This window comes from Mustelus asterias, chromosome 3 (assembly GCF_964213995.1).
Source record: "Mustelus asterias chromosome 3, sMusAst1.hap1.1, whole genome shotgun sequence".
In the NCBI taxonomy this organism is placed as follows: Eukaryota; Metazoa; Chordata; class Chondrichthyes; order Carcharhiniformes; family Triakidae; genus Mustelus; species Mustelus asterias.
In genome coordinates this window covers 20,315,642-20,339,705 of record NC_135803.1, presented here as the reverse complement: position 1 = coordinate 20,339,705, position 24,064 = coordinate 20,315,642, and the positions used below count along the sequence as shown (strand labels likewise).

Genomic DNA, 24,064 nt, shown 5'->3' with positions numbered 1-24,064 from the left:
AGTTATTTGATCGCAGTTCATTGTCTCCCTCAGCTAGTCCCAGCAGATACCCTCACAACACTGATCCCTACGGGACCCTACTTGTTAAAAGTTAAAGTTAATTTATTAGTCACAAATAAGGCTTACGTTAATGCTGCAATGAAGTGACTGTGAAATTCCCCTAGTCGTCATTCTCCAGCACCTGTTCAGGTCAATGCACCTAGCCAGCACATCTTTGGACTGTGGGAGGAAACCGGAGCACCCGGAGAAAGCCTATTCAGACTGGGCTTCAGTGTCATCGAAGGTCTCCATCTTCTAGCCTTAGAGTGTTCCTGGAGAGACATCTTTTTCAAGAGGTCCATCTTCTTTCTTCAACTGTGGGTCAGCATGGCATCCAGATATGATGGCGGGGCTCATGCCATCAGGCGTGCCCTACCACGGTATTTGGCACTAAACCCCACGGGTGTATAGTTAATGAGGCCGGGGGCAGAAGATATGGTGCGCTTTTCCCACCAGCCCCCACAGCAGGAAACACTCCTCACTCCCACCCCTGCCGCCGTCACAGAACTTAGTCCCAGATGGGAGATTTCTACCCATCATGTTTCCCACTCCTGGTTAACAGAAATGGATGCAGGTACTGTTTTAAATGAGCAGCTGCCTCTGCATATCCCAACCAGGCATCATTCCTCCTCCTCCCCACACCTCCCCGCATGAAAATGGTAGGTGCTGTGTTCGGGGGTGAGAATTCTGCTCCCCTCCCCCGCTTTCACAGTCGGCTATGACATGGCCAAATGCAGAACAATTCTCTCTGTACTCGACTCTAACAGCGCAACTCAGTTTCTACCTATAAATAGCCATAGCCACCCATGCTGCAGCGGAGACATTCTTTCCGTTTCCCACACTAGTTGCCCTCTGGCCTCTGAGTCAGATGATCAATTATTAATGTTCCAGTTGGGAACAGCTTTATATTGTAGACCGAAGCCCACTTGGAACTGGATCTAGATCACTAAACCTGATTTCACCCACACTGCATCCAGAGAATGCAGGAGAGAATGAAGTGATTGTGAACCTCACTGGAAGTATTCAAATTGCCGATTATGTTCCAACACAGAGATTTTTGTTATTTTGTTTTAATATGAAGAGGGAGAAGGCAACTACTGACGGTGCGATGAACTTGTTGCTTGGAGGTTGTTAGGAATAAATGGGTCTTTTTCAGAGTGGCAGGCGGTATGGGGTGGCATGGTGGCAGAGTGGTTAGCACTGCTGCCTCACAGCGCCAGGGACCCGGCTTCAATTCCCGGCTTGGGTCACTGCCTGTGTGGAGTTTGCACGTTCTCCCTGTGCCTGAATGGGCTTCCTCCGGGTGCTCCGGTTTCCTCCCACAGTCCAAAGATGTGCTGGCTAGGTGCATTGACCTGAACAGGCGCTGGAGAATGACGACTAGGGGAATTTCACAGTCACTTCGTTGCAGCATTAACGTAAGCCTTATTTGTGACTAATAAATTAACTTTAACTTTTAACAAGTAGGGTCCCATAGGGATCAGTGCTTGGGCTCCAACTATTGGCGGAGGGGGGTGGGGGGGGGGGGGGAGGGGTGGTGGTGGGGGGCGATGACCGTGGGGTGGGGTGACAGGGTGGCAGGAGGTCTCCAGGTGCACTGGGAGTTTGGGGTGCCTGCAACCAGCTTCACCAGCGAGCTTAGCAACTGCACCCCCCCCCCACCCCCCAACCACCCCCTCCGCCCTGCCCCCACTGGTGGGAATCGCATCGGGGCTCTTTCTTGGACTGAATGCCGTAAAATTGTGACTCGCGGTACAGCAAGTAACGAGGAAAGCTCACAGAATCTTATTGTTTATTGTGAGGAGAATTGATTACTAAATAAGGGAGATTATGCTTCAGTTGTACAGGGAATTGATGAGACCGGATCTGGAGTACTGTGTAAAGTATTGGTCTCCTAATTGAAGGAAAGATGTAAATGTGTTATAAGCAGTTCAGAGAAGGTTTATTTGACTAATGCCAGAAATTGAGTTGTTTGAAGAGAAAAGGTTGGAGAGATTAGGTTTGTAGCCACCAGAGTTTAGCAGAGTAAGAGGCAACTTGATCAAAACATTTATGATCCTGAATGGTGCTGACAGGGTGGACGTGGAGAGAATGTTTCCCCTTGTAGGAGAATCTAAAACGAGGGGTCATTGCTTAAAAATAAGGGGTTGCTTGTTTAAGAGGAGAAATTTCTTCTCTCTGAGGGTTGTGAGTCTCTGGAACTCTGCTCCTCAAAAGGCGGTGGAAGCAGAATCTTTGAATATTCTTAAGGCAGAGCTAGATAGAGTCTTGATTAACAACGGGGTGAAAGGTTAATGGTGGTAGGCATGAATGTGGGGTTGAGATTACAATCAGATCAGTCATGATCTTAGTGAATTGGAAAGCAGGCTTGAAGGGCCGAGTGGCCTATTCCTAATTTGCATGTTCGCACCCAGTCTGACCTACAGGCGGCTCTACTGTGTATGTCGCTTACAGTGTGCACACCCCTGTTCATGAACAGTTCAATGTTCAGTGAACTTCTCCAAACAAAACAGGCCCAAAACACTGAATAAGTAAATAGAAGTCCAATTCGCTAAAAGATGCTAACATTTAGAATCATAGAATCCCTTCAATGCAGAAGGAGGCCATTCAGCCCATCGAGCCTGAACCGACAACAATCCCACCCAGGCCCAATCTCCATAACCCCCACATATTTACCCTGATAATCCCCCTGACACAAGAATAGAAAGTGCCTGGGTGGGATTGTTGTCAGTGCAGGCTTGATGGGCCGAATGGCCTCCTTCTGCACTGTCGGGAGTCTATGATTCTATGACCACCACATGATCCAGACAAGCAGATGTTGTATGTGCTGGATAATAACAGCAACTTGCATTCATATGGCAACTTTAACATAGCAAAACATCCCAACGGAGGCGTTACCAGACAAGATATAGACTGCAATGTTTTAAACAAGGCATCACCAATCAGGTAGAAATGGCTCACCTGAAAACATCATCATGTGTTGGAAGTTCCATGGGATTTTCCTTTTCCGTCGCAGGTTGAGAAGGAAGGATAAAGGATAGATATTGCAAGCTCGTGCCACAAAGATGGCAATCTGTCAATATACCCTTAAGGAAAATAGCAAACCAATGAGCTGTTAGCCTATTAGCTTTAATGACCTCCGGGTATGCCCTGTTAGATTGCCCTCTCTGTTGCTGATCACCATTGCACATCTCTTTGTAGCAAGAGACATTTTGGACCTTATTACATTAGAGATGTCAGATAAATGGAAGTTCATCCTTTTGAGACAAGTAGGTTGAGCTGCAAGTACACCCTTGAGAACATTTTAAGGATCAAATACTAAAAGCAAACATTTCTACAGAAAGTGTAAGGGATATAAGTTTTGGGAATCTTGAAACGTGAAGAATTGTGAAGATTAATAACAGGGAGCACCAGAATAAGTTCCCGGAATACAGCAGCATAATAGAAGTTGCTTAATCAGAACCTTATGTTCGATTAATTGGCCACCCTGCCGAAGAGAGGTCACAGCTGTCAGTCCTGTTTGCACACCTCCTTGACCTATCAATATTCAAAGCTGACTGCTATTCTAGTTGGCTGTCGGGCACAGTTGTTATACTAACGGGTGTAGTCATGGAAACTGGAGCCATGACGTATAAAGAACATTTAACCTGAAATTGCTCTGCCAGCAGGCAAAACAGAGCTGAAAATAAGCACAACATTTTGTTTAGATTTAACGGAAGTTGTTCCACAAAGTTTGGCCATCCAATTAGGTTCAGAGGAATGCATTAAGATAATTAGTTCCCAATGGGTCATGAGGTGGCACAGTGGCACAGTGGTTAGCACTGCTGCCAGGGATCCGGGTTTGATTCCGGCTCGGGTGACTGTGTGGAGTTTGCACGTTCTCCCCGTGTCTGCGTGGGTTTCCTCCGGGTGCTCCGGTTTCCTCCCACAGTCCAAAGATGGTTGAATGTCTATGCAAAATTGGCCCTGAGTATCTTTTTTTATTAGTGTCACAAGTAGGCTTATATTAACACTGCAATGAAGTTACTGTGAAAGTCCCCGAGTTGCCATACTCTGGCGCCTGTTTGGGTCACTGAATGTCAGGGGATTAGCAGGATAAATATGTGGGGTTACAGGGATAGGGCCTGGGTAGGATTGTTGTTGGTGCAGGCTTGATGGGCCGAATGGCCTCTTCTGAACTGTAGGGATTCTATGATCTTGATAAAACAAATCTCCCACTTTAGGTGGCTTCTGTGTTGCAAGGAATAAAGAGTATTATAAACTCTCAGCCATGAAAATAAAAGAGGACTTAAAATATTCAGCTAGGTGTCTCTTGCTGGTGACTGTATTCAGCTTTAGGTCTGATATAGGTAGTTTGCTGTACATAGAATCATAGAAACCCTACAGTGCAGAAGGAGGCCATTCGGCCCATCGAGTCTGCACCGACCACAATCCCACCCAGGCCCTACCCCCACATATTTTACCCACTAATCCCTCTAACCTACGCATCCCAGGACTCTAAGGGGCAATTTTTTTTTTAACCTGGCCAATCAACCTAACCCGCACATCTTTGGACTGTGGGAGGAAACCGGAGCACCCGGAGGAAACCCACGCAGACACGAGGAGAATGTGCAAACTCCACACAGACAGTGACCCGAGCCGGGAATCGAACCCAGGGCCCTGGTGCTGTGAGGCAGCAGTGCTAACCACTGTGCCACTCTGTCACATTTTCCCTGTTTGAGTTTAGAGCAAAGCAGTTTCTCACAACCTGTTTAAAAATGTGCTGTTTGCATTGATATGACAGCACGTCTGGATTCAGCTTGATGAATCATTCCATTGATAATGAGGAACCGCTCCAAATGAGAAAACCTGTGAAAGCAATCAGCTAAAATATTCTAATTAGTTTGGAAAAAAATCTCCAGCAACTTAACTAAAGCGGCCTGATGCAAATTTCTCTGCTTCAACAACACAGGTCAACCTGGAATGTTACAAATGTTTTATCTGAATGATCAAAGGGGGAATTTTACCATCCTGCCCGCCACGGGAATCATAGGGCGGGGGGGGGGGGGGGGGGGGGGACCCATGGAAAGGTCTGTTGACGTCGGGTGGGATTTTCTGGTTGTGGGGCAAAAGTGACCAGAAAATCCTGCCCCAAAGCTTCAAAAAAATCAGTTGTATCTGAAATTCAATGGAAGTCACCCCTCTCACAGCTTTTCATACCCATGAACGTAGATGTGCAAGTGATCCTTTATAATTATGTATTTGTTATGTAAAAAGGTTCAGTCGCCTTAGTTCCAGGTGATCATAGGCTTCTCTCCCCTTTGAGGGGGAGAGCTGACTGGTGGGGACTTAACTGGGGATCACCAAACCTCAGGCGAGAGGCAAGATTGAGAAGGCCTTCATGAATAACCCCAGCCAGTACGGGAATTGAACCCGCGCTGTTGGCAGTGCTCTGCATCACGAACCAGCCGTCTAGCCAACTGAGCTAAAGCGACCAGGGTCAGGCTATGGTCACCTGGGACTATGGCGACTTTACCTTAACCTTATTTATGAACTAGCTGCAAATTCATATTGAACACAAGATTCTGAGTTCCGGGGCACTCTGCACAGCGAGAGCTGGATGCTGAAAATAGCAGTCCACTGATATGACTTTGACTGCGAGCTAAGCCTCTCATCACACCACTGGCTCACCCTGATAAGGACCGTTAGCTTATTCACAGCCAAGCTGCAAGTCATTCATCTTTAAAAAAGATGGGAAAAACATAAAATAATTAGGCTTAGTGACGCCAATCTGAGGCTTACTTTATATCAGAGGTGCAGCTTTCTTATTTTATAATCTTATTCCATCCAAACACTCTACTGAGATATTCACATAAAACGCAATCACTAATAAAATATTATACAATCATTAAAGTTGGTTAAAATGGAGTTCCAATTCTTAAGAGGAAAAAAATTCCAAAGGCTGCTTTTGCTTACGAACCTTCCTGGAATGTAGAAACATTGTAATTACTAGATGAAAAGGATCAAGGTCCATCCAGTTTGCACTCTGCAATCTCACTGTCGCGATGTTGTTGATTAATCATGGCAATCAATCTCTATTAATTAGTTTATAACAAATGCAGGCATGACAGAAGGATAACCCCAATGGCAAAGAGAATTATAGATCAAAGATTCCAAACATATTACACTTGCCCCCAAGTCATGTCTTAAACTACCCATATACCGCATTCCCAAATGTTAAGCTCTGAAAGCTAAGTTCTGAAAGATATCTTCCGAATTTGCATTTTAATAATTCAATCGTAACTACTTGCGCTATCTCCCTAGATCGACTATTGTTCAGTTAATTATTTGGGGGGGATTTTAATCCTCAATTGGGCAGTATAGATAAAAATTCCAAAGTGGAAAACTCAATCTCAACCTGCCTTCAACCCGGTTTTAACAGGAACAGGTTCGGGAATGGGCGAGGAATTTGCTCTTAAGTGGTGCGTCTGTCATTTAAATATTTAATTGAGGCTCACATTTCAGCTCTGCTTTAGATTTAATGCCTGCAACCCAACTTTCCCAGGGCTCATGGAACCCAGCTGCTGAAAGGAACCAAGAACAGCCACCTGCGACACTAACGTTGACTGCTTTTCTGGCACTGCTCGTGGGCCAGGGGAAGCAGTAATTACTTCCAAATTTCCCCGTGTCCCACTGAGCACAATCAGACCCCTGTAACAGATTCACACAACTTCAACCCAGCGATCCTATGCTGAATTTATCCACTGTGTAACCCCCACCTACTCCTTGCAATACAACGTGGCAGCCTTCCATAATCTCTCTCTCTGCTTCCCTCTTTTCTGTTCCCAGATGCGGTTTGTTGCTGCAGACCTTCTGTTGCCAGACAGCCTTCCCAATCTAACTGGCGGTGTGCCGGGAAACCAAGTCAAACCATTTAAATCAGGTCCTGACATTAAGTTGGGTAGAGCATCTCAGAATTCCACACATCCAGGTTTCCCGGATACCATAAGTCCCCTCTCTCATATTCCATCACCACCTCCCTCTAAATATCGGTGCTGTTGTTTCTGTAAGTATGTTTTGAATTAACAGCTTGAGGTACAGGCTGTGTCCCTTGCTTTTACTGTTCTCCATAAGGGGAAATGGTTGGTTATGGTCTATGTTACCTAGTCCCTATAGAATCGTAAAAACAGCAATCGTATCAATTCTCATGACCGGCACTGGTTTGGAGGGCCGAAGGGCCTGTTCCTGTGCTGTACTTTTCTTTGTTCTTCTTTGTTTTCATACTTTTATTTTCTAGTGAGGATGTGTATAGCTTGCGTAACATTATTTTTCTAGTACACCACATTCCTCGTGGAAAATAGTTAACAATTACTTAGCACACCATGTTCGAGAAAAGTTATTCTCCCTCCTCCTGTCCCAGCAATGAAGCAAATTCAAAAGCAGACAAAAGGCAGCACATTGAAAAGGACCGCCTCATCACAATAAGCTTCAAGTTTTTAGGTCTCCAGATCACCATCAACCTGTCCCGGTCCCTCCATGCTGCCGTTAAGAAAGCCCATCAACGCCACTACTTTCTCAGGAGACTAAAGAAATTTGGCATGTCTGCTACAACTCTCACCAACTTCTACATATGCACCATAGAAAGCATTCTTTCCGGTTGCAATACAGCTTGGTATGGGCTCCTATTCTATTCAAGACCACAATAAACTACAAAGGGTCGTTAATGAAGCCCAGTCCATCACTCAAACCAGTCTCCCATCCATTGACATGGTCTACATTTCCCGCTCCCCTGGAAAAGCAGCCAGCATAATCAAGGACCCCACACACTCCGGACATTCTCTCTTCCACCTTCTTTCATCAGGAAAAAGAATACAAAAGTTTGAGGACAGGTACCAACCGACTCAAAAACAGTTTCTTCCCTGCTACCATCAGACTTTTGAATGGACCTACCTCGCATTCAGTTGATTTTTCTCTACACCCGAGCTATGACTGCAACACTACATTCTGCACTCTCTCCTTTCCTTCTCTATGAATGGTATGTTTTGTCTGTATAGTGCGCAAGAAACAATACTTTTCACTGTATACTAATAAATTAAATCAAATCAAATCAAAACCCAGGTATTTTGCAGTCAATCCAAGAGAACGACAGGTTGGCAGGCACCAATCTGGAATATACTCACTGAGGTTAGATGGAGTTTACGTCATTCTGGCTCAGCGCGGCCGGAAAATACTGCCACAAAAAATTGCAAATAGAACGGGATATGGTACCAAAAAACCTCCTGGTTCTGACTTTTTCTCAAAAAAACCCCTCCACTTTGTTACTTTTCTTGCCCTGATTGAGACCAAGCATCTACTAATATCACCCAATGATTGCCAGCTAGGCGGTGATTGATAGAGATTTTGTACGGCATTCCATCTGTTTCGTTCTCTCTCCTGAGAAGAACTGCTTGATCTTTGTTCAACATTTATATTTGAGGATAGGAACTAATCACACTGAAAATCATGATTTCAGGAGGCTGACTGCTACAATGCAGAGACTTTAACATCTTGTTCAGGTTATGGAAGAAGACCTCCCCTTGCTGTTGGTGGTAAAGGTCCTATATGAACATGATGCAGTGTCAACCAGGTTACAGAAGGCAATGGCTATTTAAAGACTGAATTGGCATTCTTATTCAGATGTCACCAGATGCCCGTGATGGGAAATGGAAGTTGCCACACTGGAACTCTGACCACTTCCTTGTATCATTCACCTGTCCACTTCTATCCTTTGACCTCAAACCCTCCTTCTGGCACCCATCCTTGGGAACCATTGCTCCTCCAACCTCCGCTCCCTACCAAGTTGCTGTACTGCTGTGTTTAGGGTTGAGACGCTCTTTGTATGTAAACTAGGACAGTTATCCTAATCTCAGCAAGCCAAACCTGACCTGGTGTGATACTGATATTGGGTGCCTGAAATGAAAAATTATTTCATTGCTGGGTGCTTCAACTTAAGCACAAAGCTGGCAAAAAGAACAATGTTTGCTTGCAACCAACAATGGTAATTCTGTAGGCCTCTTCAAGGTAACCCCCACTATGCTGAGCTTTCATCTCCTGCAATCTTTCTACTCCTAGAGCCTCCATTACAGAGTAGGCAGCTCTGCATAACCATTTCCACCATGTCTTCACCATCCATATCCCTCCACTCCTTCAAGCCCATCCTTGGAAACCACTCCCTGCCCCAATAATTTGTAACAATATTTCCAAATTCCCAACTTTGGCCTTCTATTCACCATTTGACATCTATTGGGAACTCTATCAACTATTGCCTTAAACCTCTGTCTCCTGCCCCTTCTCCTGTAGCTCTAACAGTAAGTGTGAGGAGCTCATGGGTATCATTACTGTATTACTGTATACATCCAGTATTGGAGACACAGCAATTCGCTTCAGCTAGACACTCCTAAGATCAAAGCTATTGAGTTCAATTCCCACTGCAGACTCCATACCCTTGACATCAATTCCACCTCCCTCTCCAGTCAGTCTCTCAGGTTGAACCAGGCTGCTTGCAACTTGCTGTCCTGTTCTACCTTGAGCAAAGCATTTGATCCCATATATACTTAGTTACAACGATCGCCTATTTCCACCTCTGTAACATCACTGACCTTTTCCCCTGGTTCAGCCTCTGTGCTCCTCATCCAGATCTTTGTCACCAACTCCTAGCAGGGTTGGGCTCCACCTCTGTAAACTGAAGTTCATCCAAAGTTCTCTTGTTCATAGTCTATCCTGCACTAAACCACGCTCACTCATCACTGCAGTTCCCATTAACCCACACTGGCTCCCAGTCCCCCAAGGATTCTTATTTTAAACCCCATCATTGCCTCACCAGTCCTATTGCTGTAACTTCTGGCAGACCTAACTTTACCAGCTCCCTCCCTACCTGTGGACTCTGCTTCCCCCGGATTCTAGTCTCTTGCTTTTACCCCATCATCAACACTTTCAGTTGCACAGGTTACCTATCAGGAATTCCCTCACTAAACCTCTGTTCTTTTATGTGCTTCCCTTAAACTCACCTCTTTGATCAATCTTAGGGTTATCCCTCCTAATATCTCCAATTCCATTTGCATTTTCCTTACACCTCCCTAAGGTGCTTTGGGATATTTTCTCTTTGCAAATGTCATAGAGTCATAGAAGTTTATAGCATGGAAACAGGCCCTTTGGCCCAACTTGCCCATGCTGTCCTTTTTTTAAAAATCCCTAAGCTAGTCCCAATTGCCTGCATTTGGCCCATATCCCTCTATACCCATCTTACCCATGTAACTGTCTAAACGCTTTTTAAAAGACAAAATTGTACCCGCCTCTACTACTACCTCTGGCAGCTGCTGCTGTTGAACCAATTAGCCCAGTCCATCACGCAAACCAGTTTCCCATCCATTGGCTCCGTCTACACTTCCCGCTGCCTCAGAAAAGCAGCCAGTGTGATCACGGACCCCGCACACCCCGGACATTCTCTCTTCCACCTTCTTTCGTCAGGAAAAAGATACAACAGTCTGAGGTCACGAACCAACTGACTCAATAACAGCTTCTTCCCTGCTGCTGTCAAACGTTTGAATGGACCTACCTTATATTAAGTTGATCTTTCGCTACACCATAGCTATGACTGTAACACTACATTCTTCACCCTCTCCTTTCCTTCTCCCCCATGTACTCAATGAACAGTATGCTTTGTCTGTATAGCGCGCAAGAAACAATACTTTTCACTGTATACCAATACATGTGACAATAATAAATCAAATCAAAATCAATTCTCGGGCACTCCTAGCTCACCAAAATGGGAAAAGAAAATTCAAATCCCTTCACCAATTTTTGCTGTTACCTTAAGATTGTAACAAAATGTTGTTCAGCAAAAGGATACAATAGCTCCGAAAATGAAGAGGGCATTGAAGATGTGGTTCTGGTAGGTGAATAGTGCAACACCCATGTAGCAGAAGATGAAGTTTTCAGCCATAAAATTCATGAATTCAAAGAGCTGGAAAACAAAATCACACACATTTGTTTACTTTAACTTTTAGCTACTTCTCAAAAAAGCTGACAATTTTAAAATAATTTTTTGAGAATACTTTTAGGATTGCGTGCACACCATCGCACCTATTGAGCAAGTTCACTCTGGAAAATGTAGAGTCAGGCACGCCATTCCCATAACAGGCCGTAAGCAGCCATGGAGGCAAGAATCAAGGTGATCTTATTAGTAGGCTCAACTTGGTTCTCTGGGACTTGTTGTCCCAGTTGTTTTAGAAGCTGTTAGGCTCTCAAACCCTCACCTGTCACATCCCTTCACCACCCTCTTACTTCCATGCTCCTCTATGCCAACTCATGCCTCCCCCCCCACCACAATCACCCCATGCTCCTCATACCTCATGCCAACTTCATAGCCACTGATGCAATATCGGTTATGGGCAGACCTCAGGTGTCATGTGGAGACGAAAAAATAAATTTTGAATAATCTAATAGGGCACTCACTCATACACACTTGGCACTGAAAAAAAAAATCAAATTCATGAAATCCAAAGATTTAAAATCCCTATATATGTTTAACCTGTTACGAAATCTATTCAGTTTTATTTTATTTGTTCATTGGATGGGGATGTCATAGGCTGAGCCAACATTTATTGCCCATCTCTAATTGCCTTTGAATTGAGTGGCCATTTACGAGGGCAGTTAAGAGTCAACTGCATGTCTGTGGATCTGGAATCACACACAGGCCAGAACGGGTAAGGAAGGCAGATTTCCTTCCCTAAAGGACATTAGTGAACCAGATGAGATTTTACAACAATGGTACGACAACCAATAATGTTTTCATGGTCATCATTAGATTTTCAATTGCAGATTTAAAAAAAATTGAATTCAAATTTCACCATCCATCACGGTGGTTTTTGAACCCGGGTCCTCAGAGCATTACCCTGGATCTCTGGATTACTAATCCAATTAAGTTAAGAGGGGAAAGAATTAATGGGAACCTGAGGAGCAACCTTTTTACACAAAGGATGGTACGTATGTGGAATGAACTGCCAGAGAAAGTGGTTGAGGCAGGGACATTGACAACATTTAAAAAGCATTTGGACAGATACATGGATAGAAAAGGTTTAGAGGGATATGGGCCAAATGCAGGCAAATGTGGTTAGCTTTGATGGGCATTTTGGTCGGCATGGACCAGTTTGGGCCGGAGGGCCTGTCTCCGTGCCATAGATTCTATGTTTCCATGACAATGCCACCATGCCACCTACACTGTCAACCAAATCATAGGAACACTGAAAATGGGGTCTATTTGACTCAGCACTAAGCTCAAATGGCCCTGCTGAGTTTGGGTGTTCCTCCTGTGTGAATCATGACCATTCCTCTGTTGGGATTTGTTGGGGATGGGGCGGGAGCACCATACCGGGTCCTGTCCAGCATTTGTAAAGGTTACTGGAGTTGGCCCAACTCTGCAAAAATTTGGTTCTTAGTTTCTAATTACCAGCTCCCCACAATGACATGCAATTGAACAAAAACCCATTGAGGGTAATTCTGTCTTTGGGTGATAGAGTAAATCAGATGAAATTGAATCGGATACATCTCTCCTCATTTTCACTGAAATGGCCCTCTCTTGATGAGTATCCTACGGTGATTCCCACAGTTTTCAGATCCAAAATATAAGCTGATATGAAACACTACTGCCCTTTTCTGAGGAAGATGTTCTTGCTCTCGAGGGAGTGCAGCGAAGGTTTACCAGGCTGATTCTGGGGATGGCGGGACTAACCTATGAGGAGAGATTGACTAGGGTTAGGATTGCTTTTGCTGGAGTTCAGACGAATGAGGGGGGATCTCATAGAGACTTATAAAGTTCTAACAGGACTAGACAGGGTAGATGCAGGGAGGATGTTCCCGGTGGTGGGGGGAGTCCAGAACCAAGGGTCACAGTCCGAGGATTCAGGGTAGACCATTTAGGATGGAGGTGAGGAGAGATTTCTTCACCCAAAGAGTGGTGAGCCTGTGGAATTCATTACCATAGGAAGTAGTTGATGCCAAAACATTGAATGTATTGAAGAGGCAGCTGGATATAGCACTTGGAGCGAATGGGATCAAAGGTTATGGAGAGAAAGCAGGATGAGGCTATTGAGTTGGATGATCAGCCTGATCGTGATGAATGGCAGAGCAGGCTCGAAGGGCCAAATGGCCTCCTCCTGCTCCTATCTTCTATGTTTCTATATCCTTACTTGTACCAAGTCGCATTTACCCATCACCCTCTGCTTGCTGGTCCATGTTGGTTCCTGGTTACGCACAGCCCCGTTTGTAAAACTCTCATCCTTGTTTTCAAATCAACTTCATATCCTCCCCTCCCTATTTTTATAATCAACCCACAACTCTCTGAGTTAGCTGTGCTGCCTTCTGATTTTAATCACTCCACCATGAACAGCCAGCCATGCCTTCTGCCTCTGAAGGCTCAAGCTCTACAATTTCCTCTTGAAACCTCTCCACCTCTGTGCTTCGCTTTCCCTCCTTCAGAACCCTCTTTAAAACCTTTTTCTTTCACCAAGCCATTGGTCACCTGCCCTAATATCTGCTTCTGTGTCTGGTGTCAAATTTTGTTTGAGCTGCTCCTGTGAAGCTCGTTAGAATGTTTTAGTACAATAAAGGTGCTAGACAAATGCAAGTTGTTGTTGATTCAACCCTGAAGACATCAACTCTGCAGCTTGATCGAGGGTCTAGGTTCTGGCATTGCCACATTTCTTATCGGAAATATTTGATGTGTTTGAAGGAGAGTTTCTGTGCTTATTGAAATGCAGGATCTGAGTTTTGGAAATGGATATATCTTCCACCTTATTTCACCCACCATGCGCAGGAAATGGTTCCATGCTAGATAAACACAGGTTAGACGCATGGTCGAGCTCTCTCCATATGACCCCATTTATCACACTGGGCTCTGAGTGAGGATGTCAACTTGCATTTACATAGCATTTCTCATGACTACAGAGCCATTTGTGTTCATCATGAACAAGTTAAAATCAATCCACTTGAATCTGCTATCTGACACTGCTGTTATGAGAAATGGTTTAAAACAAAGGCGTGTTTACCCAGTAGCGTAATTGTGAACACATGTGGAGTTGGGAGTTTGAGAGAACTCAGATCCAGGTTCAGTATGTCAGTTGTTGGGCAAATACATTAAAAGAGGGATGCGGTGCAAGTGAGATACTATCAGCGAAAAGCTCTCAGGGAATCACCAAACGGTGTAACTTTACCCTGGGTTTAGAGCCTCTCCAGGAAGTAAATGACTTTACTGTGTCAGTGAAATAGGGAAGAATGGGAAGGGAATAAAGGAAGCAGGCACTGGTGCAGCCAAGCCAGGATGGGCGGCATGATGGCACAGTGGTTAGCACTGCTGCCTCGCAGCTCCAGAGACCCGGGTTCAATTCCCGGCTTATGTCACTGTCTGTGTGGAGTTTGCACATTCTCCCTGTGTCTGCGTGGGTTTCCTCCAGGTGCTCCAGTTTCCTCCCACAGTCCAAAGATGGGCGGATTAGGTTGATTGGCCATGCTAAATTACCCCTTAGTGTCCCGGGATGCATAGGTTAGAGGGATTAGCGGGGTGGGGTGATGGGGATGGGGCCTGGGTGGGATTGTGGTTAGTCGATGGGCCGAATGGCCTTCTTCTGAACTGTAGGGATTCCATGACTCTCTGCCATTATAGTTCAACTTCTCTCTTCAGCCTTCGGCAAAAATCTTCTAAAGCTGCCAAAAGTGCGAGCTGGCAATGAGGAAAGCAGAGCACTGGGCCCTCGAGTGAACATGGCAACCAACAATCTTAAATAATATTTAAGAACTGGGAAATCAGCAGAGGTAGGATTGAAGAGGAGGGTGAGATAAATGGGGCGAGTCCAATAATAAATGAGATACTGGAAAAGAAATAAAGAAGGAAAGAAAGATTAGATGGAGTGAGGGTGAGAGAGAAAGAGAAAAGCGAAAGGGACAGAAATGAGAAAAAATTAAAAAAATGCAGCGTCCTCAAAAACTCCCAAAAACGTAAAAACCTAAAACTTCATTGACGCCTACAATAATTAACTTTCAGCACCAGAGATGTTGATTAGTGTTATCAAATGATTTGTTGTTAATAAAGTACTTACACTTGCACTGACAGGATTTTACTTTCGACAGCAAGCTTAATGGGCAGTTAATGGAAAAACATGGTGGCCAAAACTCTACCACCTTGACCACCCAATCGGGGTGTAAGTACTTTATTAACAATCGGGCGGGCGATGTTCCCAGAACGGAAATCTCCATTGGCCTCGGGCGGGATTTTACGATCTTGCCCGAGGGGGCCACCCAGTTCATTAAAAAGCCAGGCCACGGGTGTTTGCATTAAGCCAACTGTGGAACAGGGACTTTTGGATATTCATATTTAAACCACACATCGGGTGCTCACCTAAAGTTGCAACACCATTTACCCATTAAATAATGGTGAGCGTCACGAGTCTTGCTGTTAGTTTGACCGCAAATTCTGATCCATTAGCTTTGAGTCAGGGCATCAAATGGCTCATTCACAACCACCAGGCCTTCAAAGACTACAGCCAGATCACTTGTACTTCTCCTATCCTCTTGGGTCAACAGAGTTTCAGATACACAGGGCAGTATACCAGCTCGATAGTCTCGCTTCAAAAATGCGGCATCTGGGCATGAGTATTCCTCGTTACAACATGGAACCAGCTGGGATATAATTCACAAAGAACTCTCTTGTGAAAAAGCAATTATTCTTCAAAACGCTACGGTGCTGTATTTGCAATATTCATGGACATGTTCTGCAATCTCATGCTCAAGTGGAGCAAGAAACCGTAACAAAAGGGCCTCACCGAACATACAGCTCTAATAATATCTGTACTATGAGAGTCTAAGCGAACTACATCTGCCACGTGTACTCCATTGTCCAAAGGTACGCTGCCTTACTGTAATGAAGCACTACAGGAAGCCCAGTAAATATGATCCAGGGCTTCCTTGAATGAATTCACAAAGTCATTCCAATGAGCAACAGCACAACGATGAACCAAGAAAATTAGACACTGACTTACAAGGACAGAAAATGCTGGAAAATCTCAACAGGTCTGGCAGCATCTGTGGAGAGAGAAACAACAGATGCTGTCAGACCTGCTGGGTTTTTCCAGCATTTTCTGTTCTTATTTTAGATTTGCAGCATCCACAATATTTTGCTGATATGCCCTGATTTAAAAGGTTGCCTAACTTGATTGATGGCTGTAATAACTCAGGAAGCCCAGCTGCAAAGGAACGTAGCTCATTTACAGAACGCAAAGTAAAACCACCACCGTGGTGTAAACACACTACTCCCTACCTGGGACTAGAGTTCAGCAGGCCCAGTCTGCCTTATAAAGGCTGAGGTAATGGGCTCCAGCTGGGCAGGCCACTGCCTGTCACCAGGGGACTCAACGAGCCCCACAGCGAGGTCAATTCCCCATGGATCTCATGGTGATTATCACAATGGCTTTCCTTAATTAACAGCCGTGGAGCTCAAGGGGCTGAATTTTCATAATTCCAATCAGAAGTAAATGGTGTTGGAACTAAACAAAATGATCACCAACCAGAGTGGCCAGAGGTCCCGCCTCTGTTTCCGCCCTTGGCTATTTTCACAAGGGTGAGCGTTATGATGGGCCATGAGGGATCATCAATATGGGCATTGTTGAATATGAGCTCCCCTATAAATAGGAAAGGAGCAGTGGGGTGTTTGAAACCAGCTGGCTTCATTCAGCTTCCACCCTAAACACATTAAAGAAGCCATTCCCGTACGGACAAGCCCTCCGTATACACAGGATCTGCTCGGATGAGGAGGATCACAACAGACACCTCCAGACGCTGAAATATGCCCTCATAAGAACAGGATATGGCGCTCGACTCATCAATCGACAGTTCCGACGCGCCACAGCGAAAAACCGCACCGACCTCCTCAGAAGACAAACATGGGACACGGTGGACAGAGTACCCTTCATCGTCCAGTACTTCCCCGGAGCGGAGAAGCTACGACATCTTCTCCGGAGCCTTCAACATGTCATTGGTGAAGACGAACATCTTGCCAAGGCCATCCCCACACCCCCACTTCTTGCCTTCAAATAACCGCACAACCTCAAACAGACCATTGTCCGCAGCAAACTACCCAGCCTTCAGGAGAACAGTGACCACGACACCACACAACCCTGCCACAGCAACCTCTGCACGACATGCCGGATCATCGACATGGATGCCATCATCTCACGTGAGAACACCATCCACCAGGTACATGGTACATACACTTGCAACTCGGCCAATGTTATCAACCTGATACGCTGCAGGAAAGGATGTCCCGAGGCATGGTACATTGGGAAGACCATGCAGATGCCATGACAACGGATGAATGCATACCGCTCGACAATCACTAGGCAAGAGTGTTCTCTTCCTGTTGGGGAACACTTCAGCGGTCACGGGCATTCGGCCTCTGATCTTCGGGTAAACGTTCTCCAAGGCAGCCTTCACGACACAAGTCGCTGACAGAGACTGATAGCCAAGTTCCACACACATGAGGATGGCCTCAACCAGGATCTTGGGTTCATGTCACACTATCTGTAACCCCCATGACTTGCCTGGGCTTGCAAAATCTCACTAACTGTCCATACACATCTCTTTAACCTGTGCTTAACCCTCTCTCCACACACGTTGTCTGTACCTTTAAGACTTGATTACCTGTAAAGACTCGCATTCCAACCGTTATTTTGTAAATTGAGTTTGTGTCTTTATATGCCCTATTTGTGAACAGAACTCCCACTTACCTGATGAAGGAGCAGCGCTCCAAAAGCTAGTGGTTTGTGCTACCAAATAAACCTGTTGGACTTTAACCTGGTGTTGTAAGACTTCTTACTGTGTTTACCCCAGTCCAACACCAGCATCTCCACATCCATTCAGGCTGCCAGTGCAAGACCTTGTGGCTGACCTGTACACCTGCAGCCACTAAGCAGCACTTCAAGCACTTTGTAACTGAAGGGTCACGGTGACGGAAGACCGACCTCGGTAAGATTATTACAGTGGGGGAGGGAGCAGACCCTGGAATCCACCCATTGCTGCGAGGCAGGCAAATGACAGCATTGTGGGTTCACCGAGAGTCCACCCCAAATAAGTCTTTTAATTTTCACGGAGGCAGCTGGACTTGAGCAGTGGTTGGAGGCGTGAACCATGGATTGGAGGCAGAAAGTGTTTAAAAGGCAAGTGCATTAGTTTTGCCTTTTTGCCTCCTTTGCCTCCATGATGAAATGCTGTAAAATTAATGGTAACTGTGTCCAGTAAGATGAGTCATGACAGTGCTATGATTGGAAGATGTAACTACTCCTTAAACACCGTGTTTGTCAGACTGTTACATCTGCCATTTGACAAGCTGACAAGTAAAAAGTAAATGTGGTAAATGTGGAAAAGTCTTTAGGTGAACTCTTTAAAACTCATCTGATGATGAAAAAGATAGAGTACATTTCGCATGTTGAAAGGATGGCCCGGTATGATAAACCAATGCTTAATCTTTTCCCGTTGCTTTTATGTACTCAGCCCAGATATCTGTTAAGATGGCAGTTCTGAAATGTGTTGGGTTACTTCGGAACTTTTTGCCAGTGTCAACCATGACTCTGTTGGTAGTTTACTTATGCCTCTTAGTATTGTGAAGTTGAGTTTGTGAAATTGGAATGTGATGTTGATAAAGATGTAAAAAATTGTAAAAATGCTAGAGGAAAAAAAAATGTCATGGTCCCTTTAAAAGCTGGTTTTGTTTCAGTGCTTGGAGATTTAAAATGCAAAGTACATCCAAAGTCCCAGACTGAAACATTTGTATCAAAAAGTCAAGCAATAGCCTTGACAAAGACAACCTGTTGTTGTTTGAATTTTGCCCAATCAATTTAAAGCAAGCATTCAGCTACCAAGAATCTATAAGATTTGAATTTGATGATGTTGAAAAAATCAGACCAGTCCTATTGTCGGAAAATTGATAAGTCATCACAGGTATAAAAGAGAGTGCAAGAGAAAAAAACAAGTTAGCAACTGTCACCTCTCAAACCTGGAGAGAGCGAGAACAAATGCCAGTTGCCAAGAGCTAATAGTTCTCAGCTCTCAACCCTACCAGCTTTATATATATCTATAGGAGAGTGCACTATCTAACCAGCAAAAGGTACCAAATCAAAAGTAACTTACAGACAGAGAAATCAACCAAGAAGCTCCAAAAGGTTCCAAAAGACACAAAACCTGGTTGTATTTTTTTTGAGTGACTAAATTCTCTTATTACTTTTTTTTGGTTCATGAATGGATATTGTACTTATTTGAACACCATTCCAGTAGAATCTTATTTTATTTGGTATGTTACTTGTTTAGTTAAAGTTCCCTGTTAGTTAAATAAATAAGTTATTAAGTATTCATCTTAAAATGAGTGTCAGGAAATTCTGTTAGTTAACCACTAAACGTTGCTGAAGAACATTTCACACCTTCCCACACACTTTTAACAGATTACGAGGCGAGGTATTCTTCTTTGGGGAATTTGGCATTACTTCTCAAAAGGGGGTCAACCTTCGCGTTGTAACATTAGTCAGAAGGTCTTGGGTGTCAAGCTGTAGTCCAGCGATTCGAGCATAAAAATCGAGGCTGTACAGTACTGAGTAAGTGGTGCACTGTTGGAACTGCTGTCTTTTGGATGAGAAACTAAAGCAAGGCTCCGTCTGCATTCTCAGATGAATGTAAAAGATGCTATGATACTATTTCAAAGAGCAGGGGAATTTCCATGGCGCCTTGGTCAATATTTATCCATCAATTAACATAACTAAAGATTGCCTCTCGTTCCCCCTTTTTTATTTTGCATGCTGTGTACATTGCTGGACAGGCAGTTTAAGTGATATTTGAGAGGATCATTTGCTTTACCTGAAGAATGTGTTAAGTCTGAAGTGGATTATTTAACCTCTTGTGAACGCTTTCCAGATCTTTTACATACAGATATTGTGCTGCATTGTTTAATAGTTTTACCTCAATGAATGCCTGATGTGTAAATAAATTTGACTTACAATTCCAAGGGTTGTGAAAGACATCATCTAAATGCAAATTCTTTCTCAGTAGATTTAGGCTGTATTAATTGGATATCAAGTGCGGTACTTTCCATTTTCTGAGTCAGGAGGTGCAGTTAGAACACAACATGAATTTCAAAGTGCAGTTTCATTGCTAAATAAAGTAATTCAAGATATCCAGTTTCTGATAAGCGCAGCTCACTTGACATGGGCTTATAGATGTCATAGAATCCCTAGAGTGCAGAAGAGGCCATTTGGCCCATTGAATTTGCTCCGACTTTCTGATAGAGTATCTTACCCCGGCCCTCTCCCCTCTTGTAACACTACACCTTTCCCATGGCTAATCTGTCCAACCTAAGGGGCAATTTACCATGGCCAATCCATTTAACCTGCACATCTTTGGACATCAAAGTAGTACTTAAAAAGCTAGACTATAGGTGTCTCTGTGTGCCCTGTTTGAGAGCAGATATCCACTCCATCTGACGAAGGAGCAGCGCTCCGAAAGCTAATGGCATTTGCTACCAAATAAACCTGTTGGACTTTAACCTGGTGTTGTTAAAACTCTTACCAAATATCAGCACAGGAAAATCGAAGAACATTAGGTGAATGAATGTCTACTAAAGTCAATTTAGCACCCTAACACACTTGGTTTCCTCTCCCATCCTGAAAATTTTATGAGTGCGCATTGTTTAAACACTAACATGAGGATATAAAGGCCAATGCAGTTCTCATTGTAAATTTGGTATTTTTATGAAGTGCTGATTGTCAGTTTTCCTCTCTGAATGGACATTGTACCGTCGAAAATGTAATAGACCATTGCTCATTGCTGTTCACAAAGGGAAACGAATGCCTTCTGCGGAATCCAGATTGCGTGACAGAGAGACGGAAACTCAGATACATCTGAAATCAAAGTTGGATTATTGTCTCCGAATTCAGTGTGAATTTCAGCTTCTGTTATAACGTTTAAAAGTAGTGAATTTTCTCTGCAATGAACTGTCTCACACAATAATGGCAAGGTGCCATTACCATTGAAATTTGATAATACCCCACAACAGAGGATCAAAAGGAACATCGATTGTTTCGACTGACACTTTAAGAAATATTGATTTTTATAATGGGGAACTTGAACGAATATTGAAGTTAGGATCTGGTTTTTAATCCAGTCATTTCTGACCATGAATTACAGGGAAGTGCAATTTCTTTGTCTAGTACAAATGCTGCATTGAACCCATTATGAACAGAGAGACAAGTGAGATGACCTTTGAATACTTTCCAGTACAATTAAGCACCTCAGAACACTGACATATCGAACCAGTTGAGAGAGCAAGGTTTGCCGGACTGAACAGCAACCACAGTGCATGCAAGAGATTGTGACAGATTCAGCATCCTTTCCCTATTCATAAAAAGCTTGTACATCTTTGCGCAAACCTTCCCACAGATTTCACTTTGTGCACCTACGGAGAAGCTAACTAAATTATGCAAGTGACCTTCACCATGAAGCTGTGATGGCAGACTCATTAAAATTGGAACTTGTACATGAAAGGAGAGCTGCTACAGTCAGTGACCACTGAATGTGTTCTTAAAATATCATGAATTCCTAAAGCTGCTCAAAGGGTTAGAAAGAACATTTCTTTCCTCCTTTGGCAGACCTAGTGCACTTTCCGTGGCACAATCTCAATGTGTTCAAGACAATGACAACGAATGCGTTTAACTGTTATTTTATTTTCCAGTTGCTACTTATTTTTTGAATGGGATTTTCTCTTTGTTTTTGCAGCATTACAGCAGGTGGGAAAAGCAGTGTGGGAGCCGTCGGTCCCCAGGGTGACTTTCTCCGCTGTATTGTTCGGGACTTGGAGAAAACAGTGAAGGGGCGCGTCCCATATCATCATTCTGGTGCGGGGGTGGGGGGGGGGACTCTGAGTGAGCGCGCCCCATCAAAAACCTAGCTTTTAAAAGATCAGCGTGACCCTTTATCCCCGCAACTGAACAGTGCCAGGGTACTTCTCGGGCATGACCCTCTCTCCCGGGGAACGTACTCACCTGCGCACCTCCGGCAGATTCTGCTTGCCAGGTGCGCGTCGTGGGGGACCTGTTGTGATTCACATTGGCGTGCCCTAGCACCAACATGAATGGACAATCTAATGGGGTGGGGAGGGGGCAATCAGGTGGAAAGGCCTGTTAATTATATTTAAATGTATTCAAATGGCGATCCCAACGTTGAATGTCAGGATTCCCGTTACGTCTTTAGCAGGGGTTGGGAACGGGAAATCCCAACAGAGTAAACCGTGTATTGGGACTCCCGCAGGATTTCCTGCTCCCACTGCCGATCCCACCTCCCAGAAAGTAGGAGCGCAACCCACCCCACCCTCTCCCCCCCCTAACCCCCCCATGTCTCTGTCTTTTTAAACTTTACGGCAGATGTTTTTTGACCATTCATGCCCCGTCACTGCTGCCAGCACGGATGGAGAATTTGGCGCTCAGCCAAATGATTTGGAAGAAGGTGTAACTGGTGTAATCAGCAAGTTTGCGGATGACACGAAGATGGCTGGACTTGCGGATAGCGAAGAGCATTGTCGGGCAATACAGCAGGATATAGATAGGCTGGAAAATTGGGCGGAGAGGTGGCAGATGGAGTTTAATCCAGATAAATGCGAAGTGATGCATTTTGGAAGAAATAATGTAGGGAGGAGTTATACAATAAATGGCATAGTATAGAAACACAGAGGGACCTAGGTGTGCAAGTCCACAAATCCTTGAAGGTGGCAACACAGGTGGAGAAGGTGGTGAAGAAGGCATATGGTATGCTTGCCTTTATAGGACGGGGTATAGAGTATAAAAGCTGGAGTCTGATGATGCAGCTGTATAGAACGCTGGTTAGGCCACATTTGGAGTACTGCGTCCAGTTCTGGTCGCCGCACTACCAGAAGGACGTGGAGGCATTGGAGAGAGTGCAGAGAAGGTTTACCAGGATGTTGCCTGGTATGGAGGGTCTTAGCTATGAGGAGAGATTGGGTAGACTGGGGTTGTTCTCCTTGGAAAGACGGAGAATGAGGGGAGATCTAATAGAGGTATACAAGATTATGAAGGGTATAGATAGGGTGAACAGTGGGAAGCTTTTTCCCAGGTCGGAGGTGACGATCATGAGGGGTCACGGGCTCAAGCTGAGAGGGGCGAAGTATAACTCAGACATCAGAGGGACGTTTTTTACACAGAGGGTGGTGGGGGCCTGGAATGCGCTGCCAAGTAGGGTGGTGGAGGCAGGCACGCTGACATCGTTTAAGACTTACCTGGATAATCACATGAGCAGCCTGGGAATGGAGGGATACAAACGATTGGTCTAGTTGGACCAAGGAGCGGCACAGGCTTGGAGGGCCGAAGGGCCTGTTTCCTGTGCTGTACTATTCTTTGTTCTTTGTATCTCCGTTCACTGCAGCGGGATCGGAGAATCGGAAATGTAACTGACCATTGCTCATTCCGTTCACAAAGCGAAAAGAATGCATTCCGCTGAATCCAGATGGTGAGAGACTGAAACTCAGCTGCATCTGAAATCAAATGTGGATTATTGTCTCCGAATTCAGTGTGAATTTCAGCTTCTGTTATAACGTTAAAAAGTAGTGAATTTTCTCTGCAATGAACTGTCTCACACAATAATGGCAAGGTGCCATTACCATTGAAATTTGATAATACCCCACAACAGAGGATCAAAAGGAACATCGATTGTTTCGACTGGCACTTTAAGAAATATTGAATTTTATAATGGGGAACTTGAAAAAATATTGAATTTGAGATCTGGTTTTTAATTCAGTCATTTCTGACCATGAATTACAGGAATGTAACGGCTGCACAATTCTGGCTGACGTCTAGTTTTCCCAATTTACAGTAATCTAGTCCATTTTTGGAATTGTTTCTGATTCTAAGATTTTTTACTGCATTTTTTCCTCATTTTATCGATGTTGCTGCTCCGAAGTTCCAGGCCC

The 24,064-nt window shown here is 44.4% G+C and overlaps 1 protein-coding gene across 1 annotated transcript in view; it reads right to left on the bottom strand.

Moving 5' to 3' along the window:
• Window positions 1–24,064, bottom strand: part of LOC144485955 (sodium/hydrogen exchanger 9-like) — a 285,192-nt gene that overhangs the window by 70,791 nt on the left and 190,337 nt on the right. Inside the window, exons 10-11 of the mRNA XM_078204030.1 lie at window positions 10,907–11,020; window positions 3,001–3,112 (exon numbers count right to left, since the gene is read on the bottom strand). Coding sequence (XP_078060156.1) covers window positions 3,001–3,112; window positions 10,907–11,020 — 226 coding nt within the window. The remainder of the gene's footprint in view (window positions 1–3,000; window positions 3,113–10,906; window positions 11,021–24,064) is intronic.